Raw genomic sequence first — 16,257 nt, 5'->3', positions numbered from 1 at the left:
GTCTCTGCCTAGGCTGGGCAAGGTCAGCTGAGTTTACAGTAGGTGGATGACTTTCCTAGACTTGAGACATGGCTATTTAAAGAAACATGACACTGAGCCAAAAATCTGGCGTTGCAGAGCAGCTCCACAGAGAGGCCCGATTTCCCTGCCTGGGATCTGTTTCCTCTGGCAGAGCAACACTCGGGATTGCTGCCTGCGAATGACCAGTATTTTTCATTGTGAAGTAGCATAAGTGTTACCAAGAGTGACAACTGTCATACCAACATCTGTATGGCACTGTATAGAACATTAGCTATAGCATGGATAGACCAACAGCTGTGTTGAATGTTAATTAGTACTATAGAATGCCATCCTATAGTACCAATGAAATCTGATAATGCTTATAATGCTAGATATAATCACATTACAGTGGAGCACATAAAATCATCATCAATGTTTATATAATATACAACGGTGTACACCATAATATCACACAACACTGCCAGGGCTCCCCCGTAACTCCGCTCGGTGGCAGCTCCAGCTCAGGCACCTTCCCCCCATGCAGTGCCCATTTTGACACAATGGAGCTCAAGCTGGCACTGGGATGACAATTACCAAGTCCCTCAAGAGAGGAGCCCGTAAGTGACTGGACACCAGTGGATTAAGTCGAGCACTTACCTCCACAGCAAATTATAGCAGCCACAAAAAGGGAGATGTCACTGTCATCCAGCTCCAGTGCATTGAACTTCATGGCAAAGTCAAACTTGGGTTCCATGATGTCACAGAAGGGTTTTCTCAGGTTTTTCAGGAATTCCCGTGTTATGAAGCCATTGCCATATGCCACCAGCATCCCATCTTTGTTCATCAGGGAGGAAAGCATTGTGAATATGGCCTCATAAACGCCATATTTGAGCAAAGTGACTTGGTCATTCAAGTCCAAGTTTGCAAAGCCTGGGATGGCCTTGGCGAACTCCGTGAGCTCTGTGACGGTCTCCACCGACATGCACTGGCAGCAGTGGAAGAAGCGGACCTCGGCCTCCTTGTTCTGGATGCCATTGGCCACCATCTTGGCTACAAGTGTCTTTTCAGCCATGCACAACGTTTCCATGTCATGGATGACAAAAGGCTGAAAAGAAAGACCCTTACATCAGGCAGGCAGGTCATGATGAGCTGCCTAAGTGCTGAGTCCTGATATAACTAGGTGCTCTTAGTTATGGTAAACCAATGAGGAGCTACCAAGTCCAGGTCACAGCCCCATAACTGTGTACACTTTTTAAAAGATGTTAAAACAAAGTTCTGGCGATGGAAGCAGAGACGGTTAGCCACGTTATCAGCATGGGGTGATGTGTCTGGTGAGGCTGAGAATAGGCATGAACCAGCTGCTGGCCAGAATTAACATCTCTGTGCCAAGCAGGAGGAATGACAGCATCTGGGGGATCTGACTTACGGCCTGTCCCACAGCACACACGTGTGCTCACACACACACACACACACACACACACACACACACACACACTCACCACGTCAGTAAGGAAGTGCGGCCAGCAGCATTTCGGGGCCCACCTGGCACACTGAAGCACAGAGCAGCAGCAGCTCAGTGGTTTTGAGAATAGTCTGCCAGAGGCCGGACACACCACTGAACACACCCGGCCCCGAGGCCTGAGTGCTCCCTATTTCTGGGCTGCTGAGCATCGCCAGGAGCTGCAGTGTTGAACCTCAGAGAGGGCTGCTGGGTGGGCCTGCAGCACACGTGGATAGGCTGGGGACAAGCAAGCTGCCTGCGAGATGTTTAAGAACTGGAATTTATAGATAGCAGAAGTAGACAAAAACTTGACTCCACCTGAGGACAGGCGACACTACCTGTACTTGTGAGTGAGTGAGAGCACATTCTCAGCACAAAATTCAAAGCAGCCAGGCGCTGTGGTACACGCCTTTAATCCCAGCTACTCAGGAGGCTGAGGCAGGAGGACCACGAGTTTAAGACCAGCCTGGGCAACTTCGCAAGGCCCTGTCTCAAAAAACAAACAACAACATAACTGAAAGCCAACTTTCCAAATAGCTCAAATCTGAATAAGGAAGACAAAACAGTCTCTTTCCAACTTTAACCACAGGCCAGATGGGTGGGCACCATGGTGCACACCTGTAATCCCAGCGACTCAGGAGGCTGAGGCAGGAGGATCACAAATTTGGAGCCAGCTCAGCAACCTAATGAAATCCTATCTCAAAAAAAAAAAAAAAAAAAGAATAGAAAAGAAAAGGGCCGGGGATGTGGTTCAGTGGTAAAGTGCCCCTAGGTTCAATCCCTAGTATTGGGGGAAAACATTAGGCCAGATAACAATTGTTTTGAAAACAATTGGGGCATAGTTATGCTTCACAAAAAAATGAAGCACAGATTTAAAGAATTGATATTCACAGGGTGGACCAGAAAGACACACACAGTGACCTCTGCATCTGTAGGTTCTGCATTCTGCATCCGCAGAGTCCAAAAAAAAAAATTGGATCAAAAATATTTTCTTGGGCTGGGGATGTGGCTCAAGCGGTAGCGCGCTCGCCTGGCATGCGTGCGGCCCGGGTTCGATCCTCAGCACCACATACCAACAAAGATGTTGTGTCCGCCGAGAACTAAAAAATAAATATTAAAAAAAAATTCTCTCTCTCTCTCTCTCTCCCCCCTCTCTCTTTCTCTTTAAAAAAAAAAATATTTTCTAAAAAAATTGTGTCTGTACTTGAGCTGGGTGCGGTGGCGCACACCTGTAGTCCCAGTGGCTTTGGAGGCTGAGGAGGAGGATTGCAAGTTCAAAGCCAGCCTCAGCAAAAGTGAAGCAAAAGTGAAGCACTAAGCAACTCAGTGAGACCCTGTCTCTAAGTAAAATACAAAACAGGGCTGGGGGTGTGGCTCAGTGGTTGAGTGCCCCTGAATTCAATCCCGGGTACCAAAAAAATAAAAAAAATTTGTGCCTGTACTGAGTCTGTACAAGCTTCTCCCTGCCCCCACCCACTCCAGCAGTGTTGGGGATGAAACCCAGGGCTTTGCCCATGCTAGGCAAGGGCTTTGCTATTGAGCTACACCCCCAATCCCCATTTATTTTCTTGTCATTATTCCCTAAACGCAGCATAACAACTACTTCCATAGTATTTATATTGTATCAAGCATTAGAAATCCTCTAGAGATGACCTTCAGTATATGGGAGGATGTGCGTAAGTTCTCAGCAAATTCTACCCTATTTTAAATAAGGGTCTTGAGCATCCTGGATTTTAGCATCCATTGGCTTACTGAACTCAGTCCCCCACAAACACAGAGGGAAGACTGTATTTTTGAAGGATAAATGGGAATATTCTCTCAATTACAGGAAAACATACTAGTAGACCACTTTACCTTTAGCAAAATGAAAAGGTGGGCCCTCTTTGAGAAGGGATTAAGACTTCCAAGATGGGCTGAGGTTCAATTCCTAGTACTACATAAAAATAAATTAATAAAATAAACCTATAAAATGAAAGAATCATATATATAAGTAAAACTACTTCCAAGTCGGCCACAGTCAGCCCTGGAGAGTGAAGCTGGTGGGTGAGGCCGGCACAGGACAGCACTGTGTGGAAGAGACGCTCAGGAACAGGCAGAGAATGCAGATGTGAGCTAATGCTGTCTCGATTCATTTTTATAAAATCATCACTTGGATTCTAGAAAGTAGGCCTCATCTAACAGGCAAAATTGGAAACCATTTGATTGGAAAAATGGCTGCTAACATCGAGAACCTAAAGCTTGGTAAGAGAAACTCTGCTGAAACTCCCTTGAAAGTTTGCCACACTGAATTGATAAACGTTTTGTAAGGTGATCTTTTTTTTTTTTTTTTTTTTTTTTTTTGTGGTGCTAGGGATTGAACCCAGGGCTTTGTGCATGCAAGGCAAGCTCTCTACCAACTGAGCTATATTCTCTCTACCAACTGAGCTATATTCAGGTGATCTTTAAAATACATGCATCTTGTGCTTAATTCTGAAATGAGGTTTTTTGGTTTTTTTTTTTGTACTAGGGATTGAACCCAGGGGTGCTTAAACACTGAGTCATATCCCCAACTCCCTAAGTACCTTTTTCTTTTCTTTTTGTGAGATAGGGTCTAAGTCCTTAGGGCCTCTCGGAGTTGCTGAGGTGGCTTTGAACTTGCTATTCTCCTGCCTCAGCCTCCTGAGCAGCTGGGATTACAGATGTGTGCCACCACTCCTGGCTGTAATGTGCTTTTTATAATGATAGATCTGACATCACAGCCTGCCATTTCAATAAAGCATGCTGCAGATTTTGGACAGCGGGAGACAAAAAGTGCCAATTTCCCCAAAACCACTCTGAGGAAAGACCAGAGAGTGCCCCTACTTGACCCAGCACTGTCCCTGCTCACACATCGCTGGGTTCTACGGTGCCCAAAGACATCACTCATGAGAATCAGTCTCTAAAGTGTACTTCGACATTGAAAAGTCAGGCCACTGGTCTGTCTGGAAAAAATTAAATGTGAATCCTTGGTAGAACTGCTTTGGGTACAAATAGCAGGCTCTTGGTTGTGCTTGCCTATAAATTCCTATATACAGTATTAAACTCTGTGTTCTTAAATATGAAAATGCCTCAAGGGGCAGATATAATATTTGTCCTTAATACAGCAGCAAGCCCACAATATGGTAGGAGGTGACATCCATCAGGAGAAGCAGTTCTGCCCCGAGACGCTGCTTGGGGACACCTTTACTCCACAGACTCTGAAATGCTGAGGACACGTCTTTCAGAATGACTTTCAGAAGCTGTGCTCAGCTGCATGTCCAAGTTGGTCTCCTTGCTTCACTGTGTTTTTTCAAACACATTTTGACATTTTATGCAATCCCAAGTGGCATCCGTGTCACCCACAACTGACCAGGGTTTTGTCTAGGGTTTGACTGTGTTCTCAGAGCTAAGGTTTTCTATAACTGAGGGTGTTTAAAGAATCCAAAGGTGATCCCCAGAATAGGAGTGGTGGGGCCCCGACATGAGCGCGATGCCCCGTCATTACTGTATTCATGGGACTGAATGAGGCTCTGGTTCGAAGGGCTGACATGCAACAGTACTGGGCATTCAGCCGTGAGGGCCTGAGTTCAGGCCCCTGCACTCGACACTATGTGATCATGACCTTACACTTTGAATTTCCACAGTCTAAATATTTAGTGCCAAGGGTTTGTTTGGTTGGTTTCACCACTTTTCAGAAGGTGTAGCCAGCTCTCCAAACTAAGAACAGCTGCCTGAGCAAGTGTGTGCATGCCTGAGTGTGCCTGAGTGTGGAGCAGGTGCACAAGCGTGTGTGAGCATGCGTGGGGAGCAGCAGGAAGCAAACATTCCAGGACAGCTGCTGGCCCTTGAGAGCTCCCGACCCACCTAGGATCGCTCTAAGAAGCTGTTGAAACACCTCTGTGGAAGCTATGCCCAGAGGAGACCCCTGTTCCCTCTCGCCCCTCCACCCTGCTTCCACTGGGTCACCCTCAAATCAAGGGGCAGCAAGTTTCCCTCCACTCTGGCCCCATCACTAAGGGCCCTGACCATTTTCTGGTATAAGGACCTGAAACCTCAGGGGCCGAGACCAGTCCCGGGTCCAGACACAGGCAGAAGTTCTCACGTGTCTCCTCAGCTAAAACCCACCTTTCACCAAAGCAGTGTGGCCTCCCTGCAGCTGCCTCCCCTCCCAGCAGTGTCCAGGGGCTTTGCTGCAGATGACTAGTCTGCAGAGAGCAAAGGAACAGTCTTCCACAGGCCGTGCTCAGTCCCCTATTTCTAGAAAACCACAGGAGCCTTTGACATGCCACCTGTCCAGCACCTACTTGTCCCCATTAAGGTAGGGAATGGTTTAGGGCCAGGTGATGGTCAGAGCTTAGGAGGGGGCTGGTGGCTACTCGCACCCGCCCAGCAGATCTGCAAGGAGCAGGAGGAGGTCTGCACTGAGGGCTGAAGGGCCACCTTTCCCCAGCACACTGGTCGTGTTTGTCCTGGTTGTGCAAATCCGTCTGTTAGGGGCCTAATTCATGCTCCTCCTAAAGCAGAAGCAGAAATGAAGTCAGCTGCAGGCTTCAGGCCTGAGGCTGGCAGCCTCTCTGCAGCTCTGCTGGAGGCTGGAGGTGGTGGAAAGGTCGTCCCAGGCTGAACCTAATGAAGCAGTCACTGAGTATTGGGCTACTGGGCAGGGACAGGGTGAATGCCTGATCTCCCTAGCAGAGTTCCCACCAACAGATGGGACTGCTTCTAAATCAGCAAGCTAGGGACTGGGCCTTCCCCAGCCCCTGGCAGAGACAAAACCAGAACTCTGTGAAGAGTTCTTGGGCAGTGTGTCCTGGTGGAGGGCGCCCTGCCAGTCAGGCCTCTCCCAGGCTGGGTGCAGATGGAGGAGCAGAGAGGAGGCCTGTGGTGAAGGCCAGGAGCTCTGTAAGCCTGCCAGCAGATGGGCAGGACCCATGGTGGGACATGACCTGGCCTGGAGCTGATAGTGTGGTCAAATGCAACGAGTGACCTGCAGCTGGACATTGCAGGGTGCCTGGCACAGAGATGTGTGGGCAAGAGCAGGCATCTGGCTCTTTGCCAAGTGAACCCCAACCTAGATGGTAACCTAGTGCATTTCTCCTGTGTCAGTGTCCTCAAGAGTCTGACTGCCCCAGCTCTGGCCGAGGGTGGGGGAATTCCTCATGGAGCTTGTGGATCTTGGTGGAGAGAAGTAGAGGACACTGTGGGGACCAAATCAGCATCAAAGATCAGTATTTCATTAAGTGTAAAAGTGACTTTTAAGTGTGCTTCAAATTCTTTAAATTCAAGGGAGAAATGTAAGATCTCAAACGGAAGTTTTGGTTCTCCTAATCTGGGGTTCTCTTAGCCATCTCCGGGACAGAAATGTAAAGTTAAAGGCTACTCCCTCCACTTCACCCTACAATCCAGAAAGGGGCCACCTGGTGTGGTGCTTGCTGGAGACTTTTAAAATCTCTCATCCTATTTGACTGGAGAATGCATGGAAGAATTCAAAGGCTCAGTAAAAGAGAGGTTTGGTCTGGTCATGAAATTAAGCAGCTCATGAAATCCTTTATTTTACTGTGACTAAAAATTCTAGCTTATAATTCCCAATAAGGAGTGTTTCAAGGTATTCATTAACACAGATTAAACCTGTCATACCATGCTCAAAGGGGAAGGCAGAATGACGTGTGACCACCCTAGGACCAAGCCCTGTGAAAGCTGCCAGGACCACTCCTGACAGGGAGACAGGTGCATCAGCCTGCAGGGGGTGGGGAGAGGGTACATCTTAGCTGTCCCTAAAAAGGTCCAGAACTATCCACAAAGTCAGTCGAGTTTCTAGAAACAAATGAGCCTTTCTAGGGCTTCCTCACTGCAGGGAGGGAAGGCAGGAGGTGTTGGGGACTGGAGGGAAGGTGGAAGCCAGTGGGCCAGTTTTAGGGGAAAGGATATGAGGGCATATTTTGAATAAAAAGTGAACACATTAATTTTCTGGCCTCAAATAAAGATTTTTTAAAAATGCACTTAAGAAACGATGTTGGCTAGGCATGGTGGTGCATACCTACAATCCCTGCAACTAAGGAGGCTGAGGAAGGAGGATTGCAAGTCTGAGGCCAGCCTGGGCAACTTAGCAAGACCCTCAGCAAATTCGTGAGACCCTGTCTCAAAATAAAAAACGAAAAGGCCTGGGAATGTGGCCCAGTGATTCAGAGCTCCTGGTTCACTCCCCCAGGGTCCCTGGCAGCACATGAACCAGACCCCTCTCAGTGTGTCAGCTACACAGCCTTGATGAGCACTTGCTTGCTAGGCGTTCCAAGGTGCACTCAAGCAAGAAGCGTTGCTCTAAAGCTACATGTTAGTCTGGAATGAACCGTCTGCATTCCCACATGGCCTTTCATTTGCCTTTGGGATGAACACCTCTTTCCCACACTGAGGTTTCCTGGGTCCCTCTCTGTAGCACTGGTTGAGGCGTTGCCAGGGGAATACTTGAGACCCTACGAAAGGGCAGCAAAGGCACCTACTGGATTGTGGCCTGTCTTTCCCGCGAGGATGACTCGGGCTTTGATCTTGTTCATTTGAAAGTTCTTCAAGTAGGCCTCGTAAATTCTCTTGGCAAGAGACTTGAGATCTGCAGTTTCAGAATCTTCTACATCATGTTCACAGGTAAGAATTTCTGCTTTCAATTTTGCTTTCTCAGATCTTGGCATTCGTCCAAAACGAATTGCTGAGGTGGGGGTGGGGACAATGGGAAACAAACATAAATAAGCAACGTGGAGAGAAGATCAGGCAAATGTCAGCAGGTTGAGGAGGGCTGGCCAGCAGCTCCTGGTGTCACACTGCGCGAAGGGGCCTCACAGGGGTCCAGCCCACTCCTACTGCCACGCGGCCTTCTACCAAGGAGAGAGAAAACAGCCCACCCTCCAGAAAGCTAGGTTTTTAAAAGAAGGTTAAAATAAAAGCTAACGCCATCCCTCGCGTCATCGGCAGGACAGCCGACTGTCCTTGGGTAGAGTGGCCTTCATGGTGGGGGTTGAAACGAGCAGGCAGAAACAAGCCCACGTGAGCCCCTCCTTTACATGACCTGCGCCCGGAAGCCAGCCATTCTAAGATCGCATCTGGCTGAAGCAGAATGTGACGAACCCCGAGCATAGCACATGCCAGAGCTGGCCCGCACCTCACAGGGAGTGGCCCTCCTGCCACCCCGGAGAGAGCACTGCCCACCGCGTGAGGCTTCCAAGACAACTCCACACAGGTGCTCTGCCCAGCCACTGCTGTGTCCTCCCCATATCTGTGTCCTCAGGCTTCTCTGGGTATAGGGCGACTCAGGCCTGGCATGTCCCAGCATCTCATGCAAAACCTGGTCCATTCTGAGGACCGGGAAGTGGACTGTGGCACGAGCAGCACTGTGCGGGCAGCCTTACCTACCGTTGTGTGACATCCCAACGGACAGGCACTTGTGGAAGCGACAGTACTGGCACTTATTCCGATTCTTTTTCTGGATCTTGCAGTTGCGGTCACATTTGTCATATACCAGCTTTAGCCGGATGGTTCTCCGAAAGAAACCCTGCAAGAAGAATGTGTGACTCATTAAGAACAGGCACGGCTGGGACACCTTGAGGTCTTCACTCACCTGTTCTGTTCATTTGTTGTCTCTTTTTAAATGACCTGTGTTTAGAGAGACAATCTTCTTAAAAGTCTCACATAGCTGGGACAAATAGAGAACTTTAGCTTTTCATTGCACTTAAAATGAACAACAATAAATGAGGCAGATTCAAAGTAATTTCAAAATGTCCCATTGTGAACATGCCTAGATCTCTCAAATGCCATATGTCCAGAGTACCAAACCTGAGAATGTGTGTGCAGTGCCATCACAAAAGGGCGTGATACTTCAGCAGACCTGCAGGATGTGACAGGTCAGGGTCCTTCTGTAAGGACCTGGTCTAGGAGCAGCTGCTGGACCACAGGGCCTGCCTTGTGTACTCCTGGTCCTGATCATGTCTGTCTGGCTAAGATATGCATGGGGTGTGGGTGGCTCCAATGGAGAGGTCCCCTGAATACAGGGATGAAGTGCCAGAGGCTCAGAAATGGTGGCAGAGGAGCTGAGCCCAGGTGCTGCCCTCCTGGCCCAGGCACTGTGGGGCCTGAGCAGAAGTCTGGACCCCCGGCGTCGCCAGCTCCTCACCTGCTACATGGGAGCAAGAGCCTTACCTGGCCCAATCAGAGGGTCAACAGATAAGTGGGTAGACATGCTTCACATTAAAGCTGGTTTTCTGTCCAAGGACACCCTTATCTCAGTTACTTCTTCAGGTCTCTCAGCAACAGACATCTGTGTCGGAGACAGCAGTAGGCCCCCCCACCCTCACCCATGCCACTGTACCTTGCAGCCTTCACATGCGTGGACCCCGTAGTGGTAGCCGGAGGCCTTGTCCCCACAGATCCTACACTCGATGTTCAGTGTGCCGCTGGGAGGCTCATCCACGCTGCCAGGAACCACAGGGTAACTAACTGAAGAGGGACTCGAAGCTGGAGAGAGGGTGTCTGGAGAAAGAAGAGGAACGTGTATGAACATTCCCCGTGTCACGCCCTGTGGAAGCCAGGCCCTTCTGCCGCGGAGGCACATCGTGTGTGGTGTAGGCTGGGCAGCTGCCCATCCTGTGCTGGCCCTGTCCCTGGGCCATCCTCTCTCTCTGCTCCCTGAGGACCACAGTGCTGGGCTCGGAAGCTGCTGTGCTCTAGTTGGCACCTGCTGAACGGCGTCCTGGGCTGCACAGTGCCACGGTGGCCTCTGACGGGCCTCCGCCTGTGGGCTCCACATGCCCTCTGCAGAACTCCTTCCCTCCAGTCAACACAGGAAATGGGGGCAGAACACAGGACTAAAACCTCCACAGGCAATCCTGCGAGCAGAATCCAGGGGAGAGAAGTGAAGTAAGCTGGGACTTGGGGAAGTTATGAACTCCTGTTAAGAAAATGAAAAGCAAACCATAGACTGGGAGAAAGTGTTCGCAAATCCCATCTGAGACTTATATCCAAAATCCACAGAGGAGCCGTGAACTCAGAAATAAGAAAACAAGCAACTCAATTAAAATGGGAGAAAGATCTGAAGAGACACTTCTCCAAAGAAGGGAGACAGACGGCTAGAGAGTCCACGAAGGGAGGCTTCCCAGCACCTGTCCCCAGGGAACTGTGAGCCCAAGCAGCGGTGGCACATCACTACGCGCCCATTAGGCTGTTGAGAACTTCTAAACACCTAACAATGGCTGACCCTGGTGAGGACCTGGAGCAGCGGGTGCTTCTGGCTGCTGGTGGGATGCGGCCTGGAGGACCCTGGAGGACTGTGGGGCAGTTTTTGGCAAAGCCAAACAGTCTTATAATGGGAACTGCAGTTTTAGGTACTTGCCCAACTGATTTGGAAACTGTATCCATACAGAAAACCACACATGAATGTTTATAGCAGCTTTTTTATTTTATTCCAGTTTTTCACTGTTGGAGATTGGACCCAGGGCCTTACACATGCTAGGCAAATGCTCTGCCACTATATTCCCAGTCCCTTTTACTTTAAGACAGGGTCTCCCTGAGTTGCCCAGGCTGGCCTGGAACTTGAGATCTTCCTGCCTCAGCCCCCCAAGTACATAGGATTTAGGCATGTGCTACCATGCCTGGCTAGTTTTATTCTTAATTTCCCTAAAGGGAAGCAACCAAGATGTCCCTCAATAGGTGAAGAGATAGACTGTGGTACATCCATACAACGGAACATTATTTGGTGTAAAAAGACATGAGCTCTGAAGTTGTGGGAGACATGGATGCTCCCTGTCAAGTGAAAGGGGCAATCTGAAGAGCCCTCGTGACTGCAGGCACACGGTGTTCTCAAAGAGGCTGCACTCTGGTGATGGTCAAAAGGTCAGCTGCTGGCATGGGGCTGGGGAGGCAGGGCCGAACAGGTGGAGAGCAGGTGCTCTTGAGGGGAGAATGCAGTGGGGCACACGTGGCACTGAGTTTGACACTTCAGAGCGAACGTTAAGGTAGGATGAGTCTGGATCCCAGGGTGGAGTGCAGAATGGGAGGAAGCCATCCCACTGAACTGTGTGTGTAAGAAACCCCTCACTAAAGGAGGCAGGAGAACAGGAAACCAGTATAGGTGTCAGACTGAAGGCGCTGGGTCTGCCCAACCCAGGTTCCAGTTGACAGAGTGGTCTTCCTGGGAGCACGGGTCAACCATCCAAGGCCACTGTGCAGGCAAGCTGGAAAGGAGCTATTAAGTCAGTGGGTGGATGACGGGAGCCAGGTTTCTCTCTGCAGGAGGGTGAGGTTTCAGGTAGGCAAGAGGAGGGGCTCAGATGATCCATGTGGTGTGGATCAGCATCACAGGCTGCAGTGTGAACTCATGTTTAGCTTAACATAGATACTGGGGGGGGACTGACAGATATGTGTGCACACGTGCAATATTAACACAGAGACGGGTGCATGTGGAAAGATGTGCAGATTCGTGTGTATATGCGTGTGCTCATGTATACATATACACGTCTTTGCTCTTTCAGCTGAGAAAGGTCAGGGTCCTTCTGACACCCTTATCTCAGTTGTGACCTTAGAAAAAAAGGTCACCCTTAGAAAGAAAAAGACACTTCATCACAACCTGACATGCCCAGAGCCAAAAGTACGTGGGACACAGAGGGGTTGGGTACAGTCCTCCTCCCACAGTAGACAGTCCCAGGATTTGTGGATCATCTTCAGGTGCAGCCTCCACGCAGAGGGTCTTGCCTCAGCAGTGAGGGGAGATCACCTCCCAAATAAGGACTGCCATGGTCCTCTCCAACAACGCTCAACAGCTCGGCCTCAAAGGATCGAATGTTTCCAAGTAACTCAACTGCACCCCAGAAAGCAGCTTAGAAATATAAAAGTACCCACCACCCAACAAAGTTCACCACATGTGGAATCCAACCAAAAACATGACAAGACATACAAGTCAGAAAAATGTGGCCCAGGATGAGAAAAATCAATGAACTGGAAGAAGAACTACATAGGCTAGAATTCCTAGCCAAGAACTGATCATATTCCGAATGTTCAAAAAGCTGGATGAAAGCCCGGCTGCGGGGCGAGAGGAGGAGGAGGACAGAACCACGACGTCTGTGTGGAGGGCACACGAGAAGCTCTGACACCCAGAAGAAAAGACCAGAAAACCTGAAGACACAGCAGCACCGACTTCCAACAACAAGGTCGTATGAAGACTTTCAGACTCAGAAGCTGGGCCTCCCGACCAGCAGACCCCATGACAAGGAGCACCACAGGAAACCCCCCAGAAGGAAGCCAGGCCAGGTGGGAATGTGGCACAGAAAGGCATCAAGAGCACCAGGAAAGGTAGTTCTGTGGGTACATTAAGTGACTTTCCTTCTATTTAAGTGTCTTAAAAAGATAACTAGCCATCCAAGGTAAACAACACCAACACACCCGACGTTCTTAACACAGTGGAGATAAAACAATGCCACAAATGCACGAAAGGAGGCGTGGAAGCCTGTGTCTGCAAGGTTCCCACAGCACTGTCAAGCAGGGTGGTGTCACCTGAAGGCAAACTGAGAAGGTAAAGATGTGTGCCACCAGTCCTGGGGCAATCACCAGAATAATAGATTTATTGTTTTTTGGTGCTAGGGATCAAACCCAGGCCCTTGTGCATGCAAGGAAGCATTCTACCAACTGAGCTGTCTCCCCAAGCCCCAAAATAATAGTTTTAAATCCAACCCACCACATAAGTTAAAAGAAAAACAATGGGAAAACATACACCATGTTAAAACATAGGCCATGTTAACAACGGTCAGGAGAAAGTAGCAGTGGCTACATTCCTATCAAAGTCGTGATCAGAGGAAAGAGGTTTACCAGGGATAAAGCAGATCAGAGAGACCAGCTCATCATGAAGACACAATAATGCTAAAGGGTTACACATCTAAGAACAGAGCTCCTAAAGCTGTGAAGCAAAGCCCGTGGGACTGACAGGAGAAACAGACTGTCCCAACCGGAGTGGGAGGGGCCGGCAACCTGGCTCAATTGCTGATCACATAAGCAGAGGGACATGGAGGGTAGTACTACTGGCCAAGTCCATCTGCCTGGTGTCCACGGGACACCCCTGAGCAACTGCAGAGCACACGCCCTTCTCCAGGCACATGGGACGTTTACTAAGCCAGCCACACTCTGGACGAAAGACGGCTCTTAATAAATTCAAAAGGATTTAAGGCATCCGAAGTATGTCCTCTGGCCACTATGGAACTAAATCAGACATCAATAACAGAAATGGATCTGGAAAATCCTCGAATATTTAGAAATTCAAAAATAATCACTGATTAATCTACAGAGTCAAGGAAAAAACCAAAGGGAAAGTCACAAGGTTTCAGAACTGAATGAAAGGACAACCTACTGACATTTGTGGCACGATGCCAAGACTACTCAGCTAAAAATGCACAGCACTAAAAGCCCAAATAGAAAAGGAGAAAGGTCTCAAGTCAACCACAACTTCAGGGGCTGGAAAGGAGAGGAAGACCCAACATCCAGAGAAGGAAGGAAACAACAGAGACTACAGTGGGAATCCAAGGACAGAAATGCAAAACAGCAAAAAATGATGAAACCTACAGCCAGGGTTTTGAGAGCAATAAATTCACAAGCATCTAGCTAGATGAATGAGGAGAGGGAAAAGACACAATTTTGAGTATCAGAAATTATACCAAAATATTAAACTATATATATATATATATGTATATATGTATGTATGTGTATATATATATCAATCAGAGAGGCAATATCTCATAGATTCTACACACACCAAAGATCATAAGGGAACAGCATGAAAAACTTCATGCCAATAAGTTTAACAATCTGGATGAAGTAGACACACTCCTGGAAAAATACAAATTGCCAAACCTTATTCAAGAAGAGGGAGAGCAACTGAACGGCCCTCTAAACGCTGAAGACACTGAATAGGTAGATAGACAAGCCATCCCACAGAGAACTCCAGACCAGGTGGATTTGTCTGTGACATCTCCATGCATGTAAGGGACAACAAACAGTTCTGCAGATGCCCTTCCACAGAACCCAAGAGGATTCCTCATTCCACTAAGCAAGGATTCATCAAGACCAGAAAAAGATATTGCAAGAAAAGAAAACTAGGGCCAATATCCTGCAGAAACATGGGTGCAAACACTCTTAACAAAATGTTAGCAAATTAAATCCAATAATATATAAAGAGGGCAATGCATCAGTCATAAGGTAAGTAAGATTTTCAATGGGAATGCAAGGCTGGCTTAATATTTCAAAAAGATAACTCACCATATTGACAAACTAAAAAAGAAACACCTTTTGGTCACCTTACCAGATGCACAAAAAGTCTTTCCCAAATCCAACACCAATTCCTGATAAACGCTCACAGCATACTAGGCATGGAAGGGAATGTCCTCACCCTGAGAAAGGGTGTTTGAGAAAAACTAGCTAACATCACATCCAGTGGTGAAGACTGATGCGTTCCCCCTAAATAGGGAACAAGGAGAGGATGTTTACCACTTCTACTTATCTTTGTGTGCTGGAATTCTAACCCGTGTGATAATGTAAGAAAAATGAGCAGAAGACATCCAGCTGGAGAGGAGGCAGAGAGTGTAACTGTCTATGTAAAAATCCTGAAGAATCTATAAAAAAGCTACTAGAACTAACTAGTGACTTAGCAAGGGTACAGGATACTAGGTCAATGTCTAAATAACAGCTACATTTCTATGTATATGCATGGAAACAAACTATTACAAACTAAAATGTAGCTCAGTGGTAGAGTGCTTGCCTCGTACATGTGAGGCCCTGGGTTTGATCCTCAGCACCACATCAAAAATAAGTAAATAAAAAATAAAGATATTGTGTCCATCTACAACTAGTATTTTTTAAAAAATAAAATGTAAAAATAAATGCTCTTTACAATGGCACCAACAATATGAAATAGAGATGAATCTGACCAAACAAGTGAAAAGTGTATACTAGAAACTAAAAAATGTGCTGAGAGAAATTGAAGAAGACTACATAAGTAAGGAATAATCATGTGTGTGGATCTGAAGGCCCAACCTTGGGAAGATGTCAGTTCTCCCCCATAGACTACACATTCAGGACCTTAATAGGCTTTTTGGGTCAGAAATGACAACTGATTCCAAAACATGCATGGAGGGCTGGGCTCTAGCTCAGTGTCAAGGCGCTCACCTAGCACGTGAGAGGCATGGGTTGACCCTTAACCCCACTGTCCATCTACGACTAAAAAATAAATTAAAAAGGTACATGGAAATGAAAAGAATATGGGCTAAACAAAAAATATTTGGATAAGAAGAATAAACTTATTTCAGGCGACTTCAGGGTTTCTTATAAAGCTACAGTCACATCAGGACATTGTAGGATCAGTGTCCAAAGAAACAAATAAACCAGGGAGTTGCATAAAGAGCTCAGCAATATCTGATCAACAATATATAATAAATTGCTTTTCACAAAAGTACAAGGAAATTTAATGGGGACAGCAGACTTTCTAATAAACTGCACCGAACAACTGCAAATGAGAAAGGAAGGAAGAAAGGAAGGAAGGAGGGAGGGAGGGAGGGAAGGAAGGAAGGAAGAAGGGAAGGAAGGAAGGAGAGAAGGAAGAAAGGAAAGGAAGGAGGGAAGGAAGAAAAGAAGGAAAGGAAAGGAAGGAAAGAAGGAGGCAGGGAAGGAAGGAAGGAGGGAGGGAGAGAAGGAAGGAAGGAAAGGAAAGGAAAGGAAGGAGGGAAGGAAGGAAAGAAAAA

General features: G+C 47.8%; 1 protein-coding gene across 5 annotated transcripts in view; it reads right to left on the bottom strand.

Moving 5' to 3' along the window:
* PPARA (peroxisome proliferator activated receptor alpha) overlaps positions 1–16,257 on the bottom strand; it is a 53,902-nt gene that overhangs the window by 5,073 nt on the left and 32,572 nt on the right. For all 5 annotated transcript variants that reach the window (XM_081310531.1, XM_081310530.1, XM_081310534.1 and 2 more), the window contains 4 exons: positions 9,852–10,012; positions 8,900–9,038; positions 7,996–8,198; positions 658–1,105 (listed from right to left, as the gene is read on the bottom strand). In XM_081310531.1, the coding sequence (XP_081166657.1) occupies positions 658–1,105; positions 7,996–8,198; positions 8,900–9,038; positions 9,852–10,012 (951 nt within the window). The remainder of the gene's footprint in view (positions 1–657; positions 1,106–7,995; positions 8,199–8,899; positions 9,039–9,851; positions 10,013–16,257) is intronic.

The sequence above is a fragment of the Spermophilus citellus genome, assembly GCF_964194105.1.
Source record: "Spermophilus citellus genome assembly, chromosome: 10".
In the NCBI taxonomy this organism is placed as follows: Eukaryota; Metazoa; Chordata; class Mammalia; order Rodentia; family Sciuridae; genus Spermophilus; species Spermophilus citellus.
The sequence above is the reverse complement of the archived record's forward strand: the minus strand, read 5'-3'. Positions and strand labels throughout refer to the sequence as shown.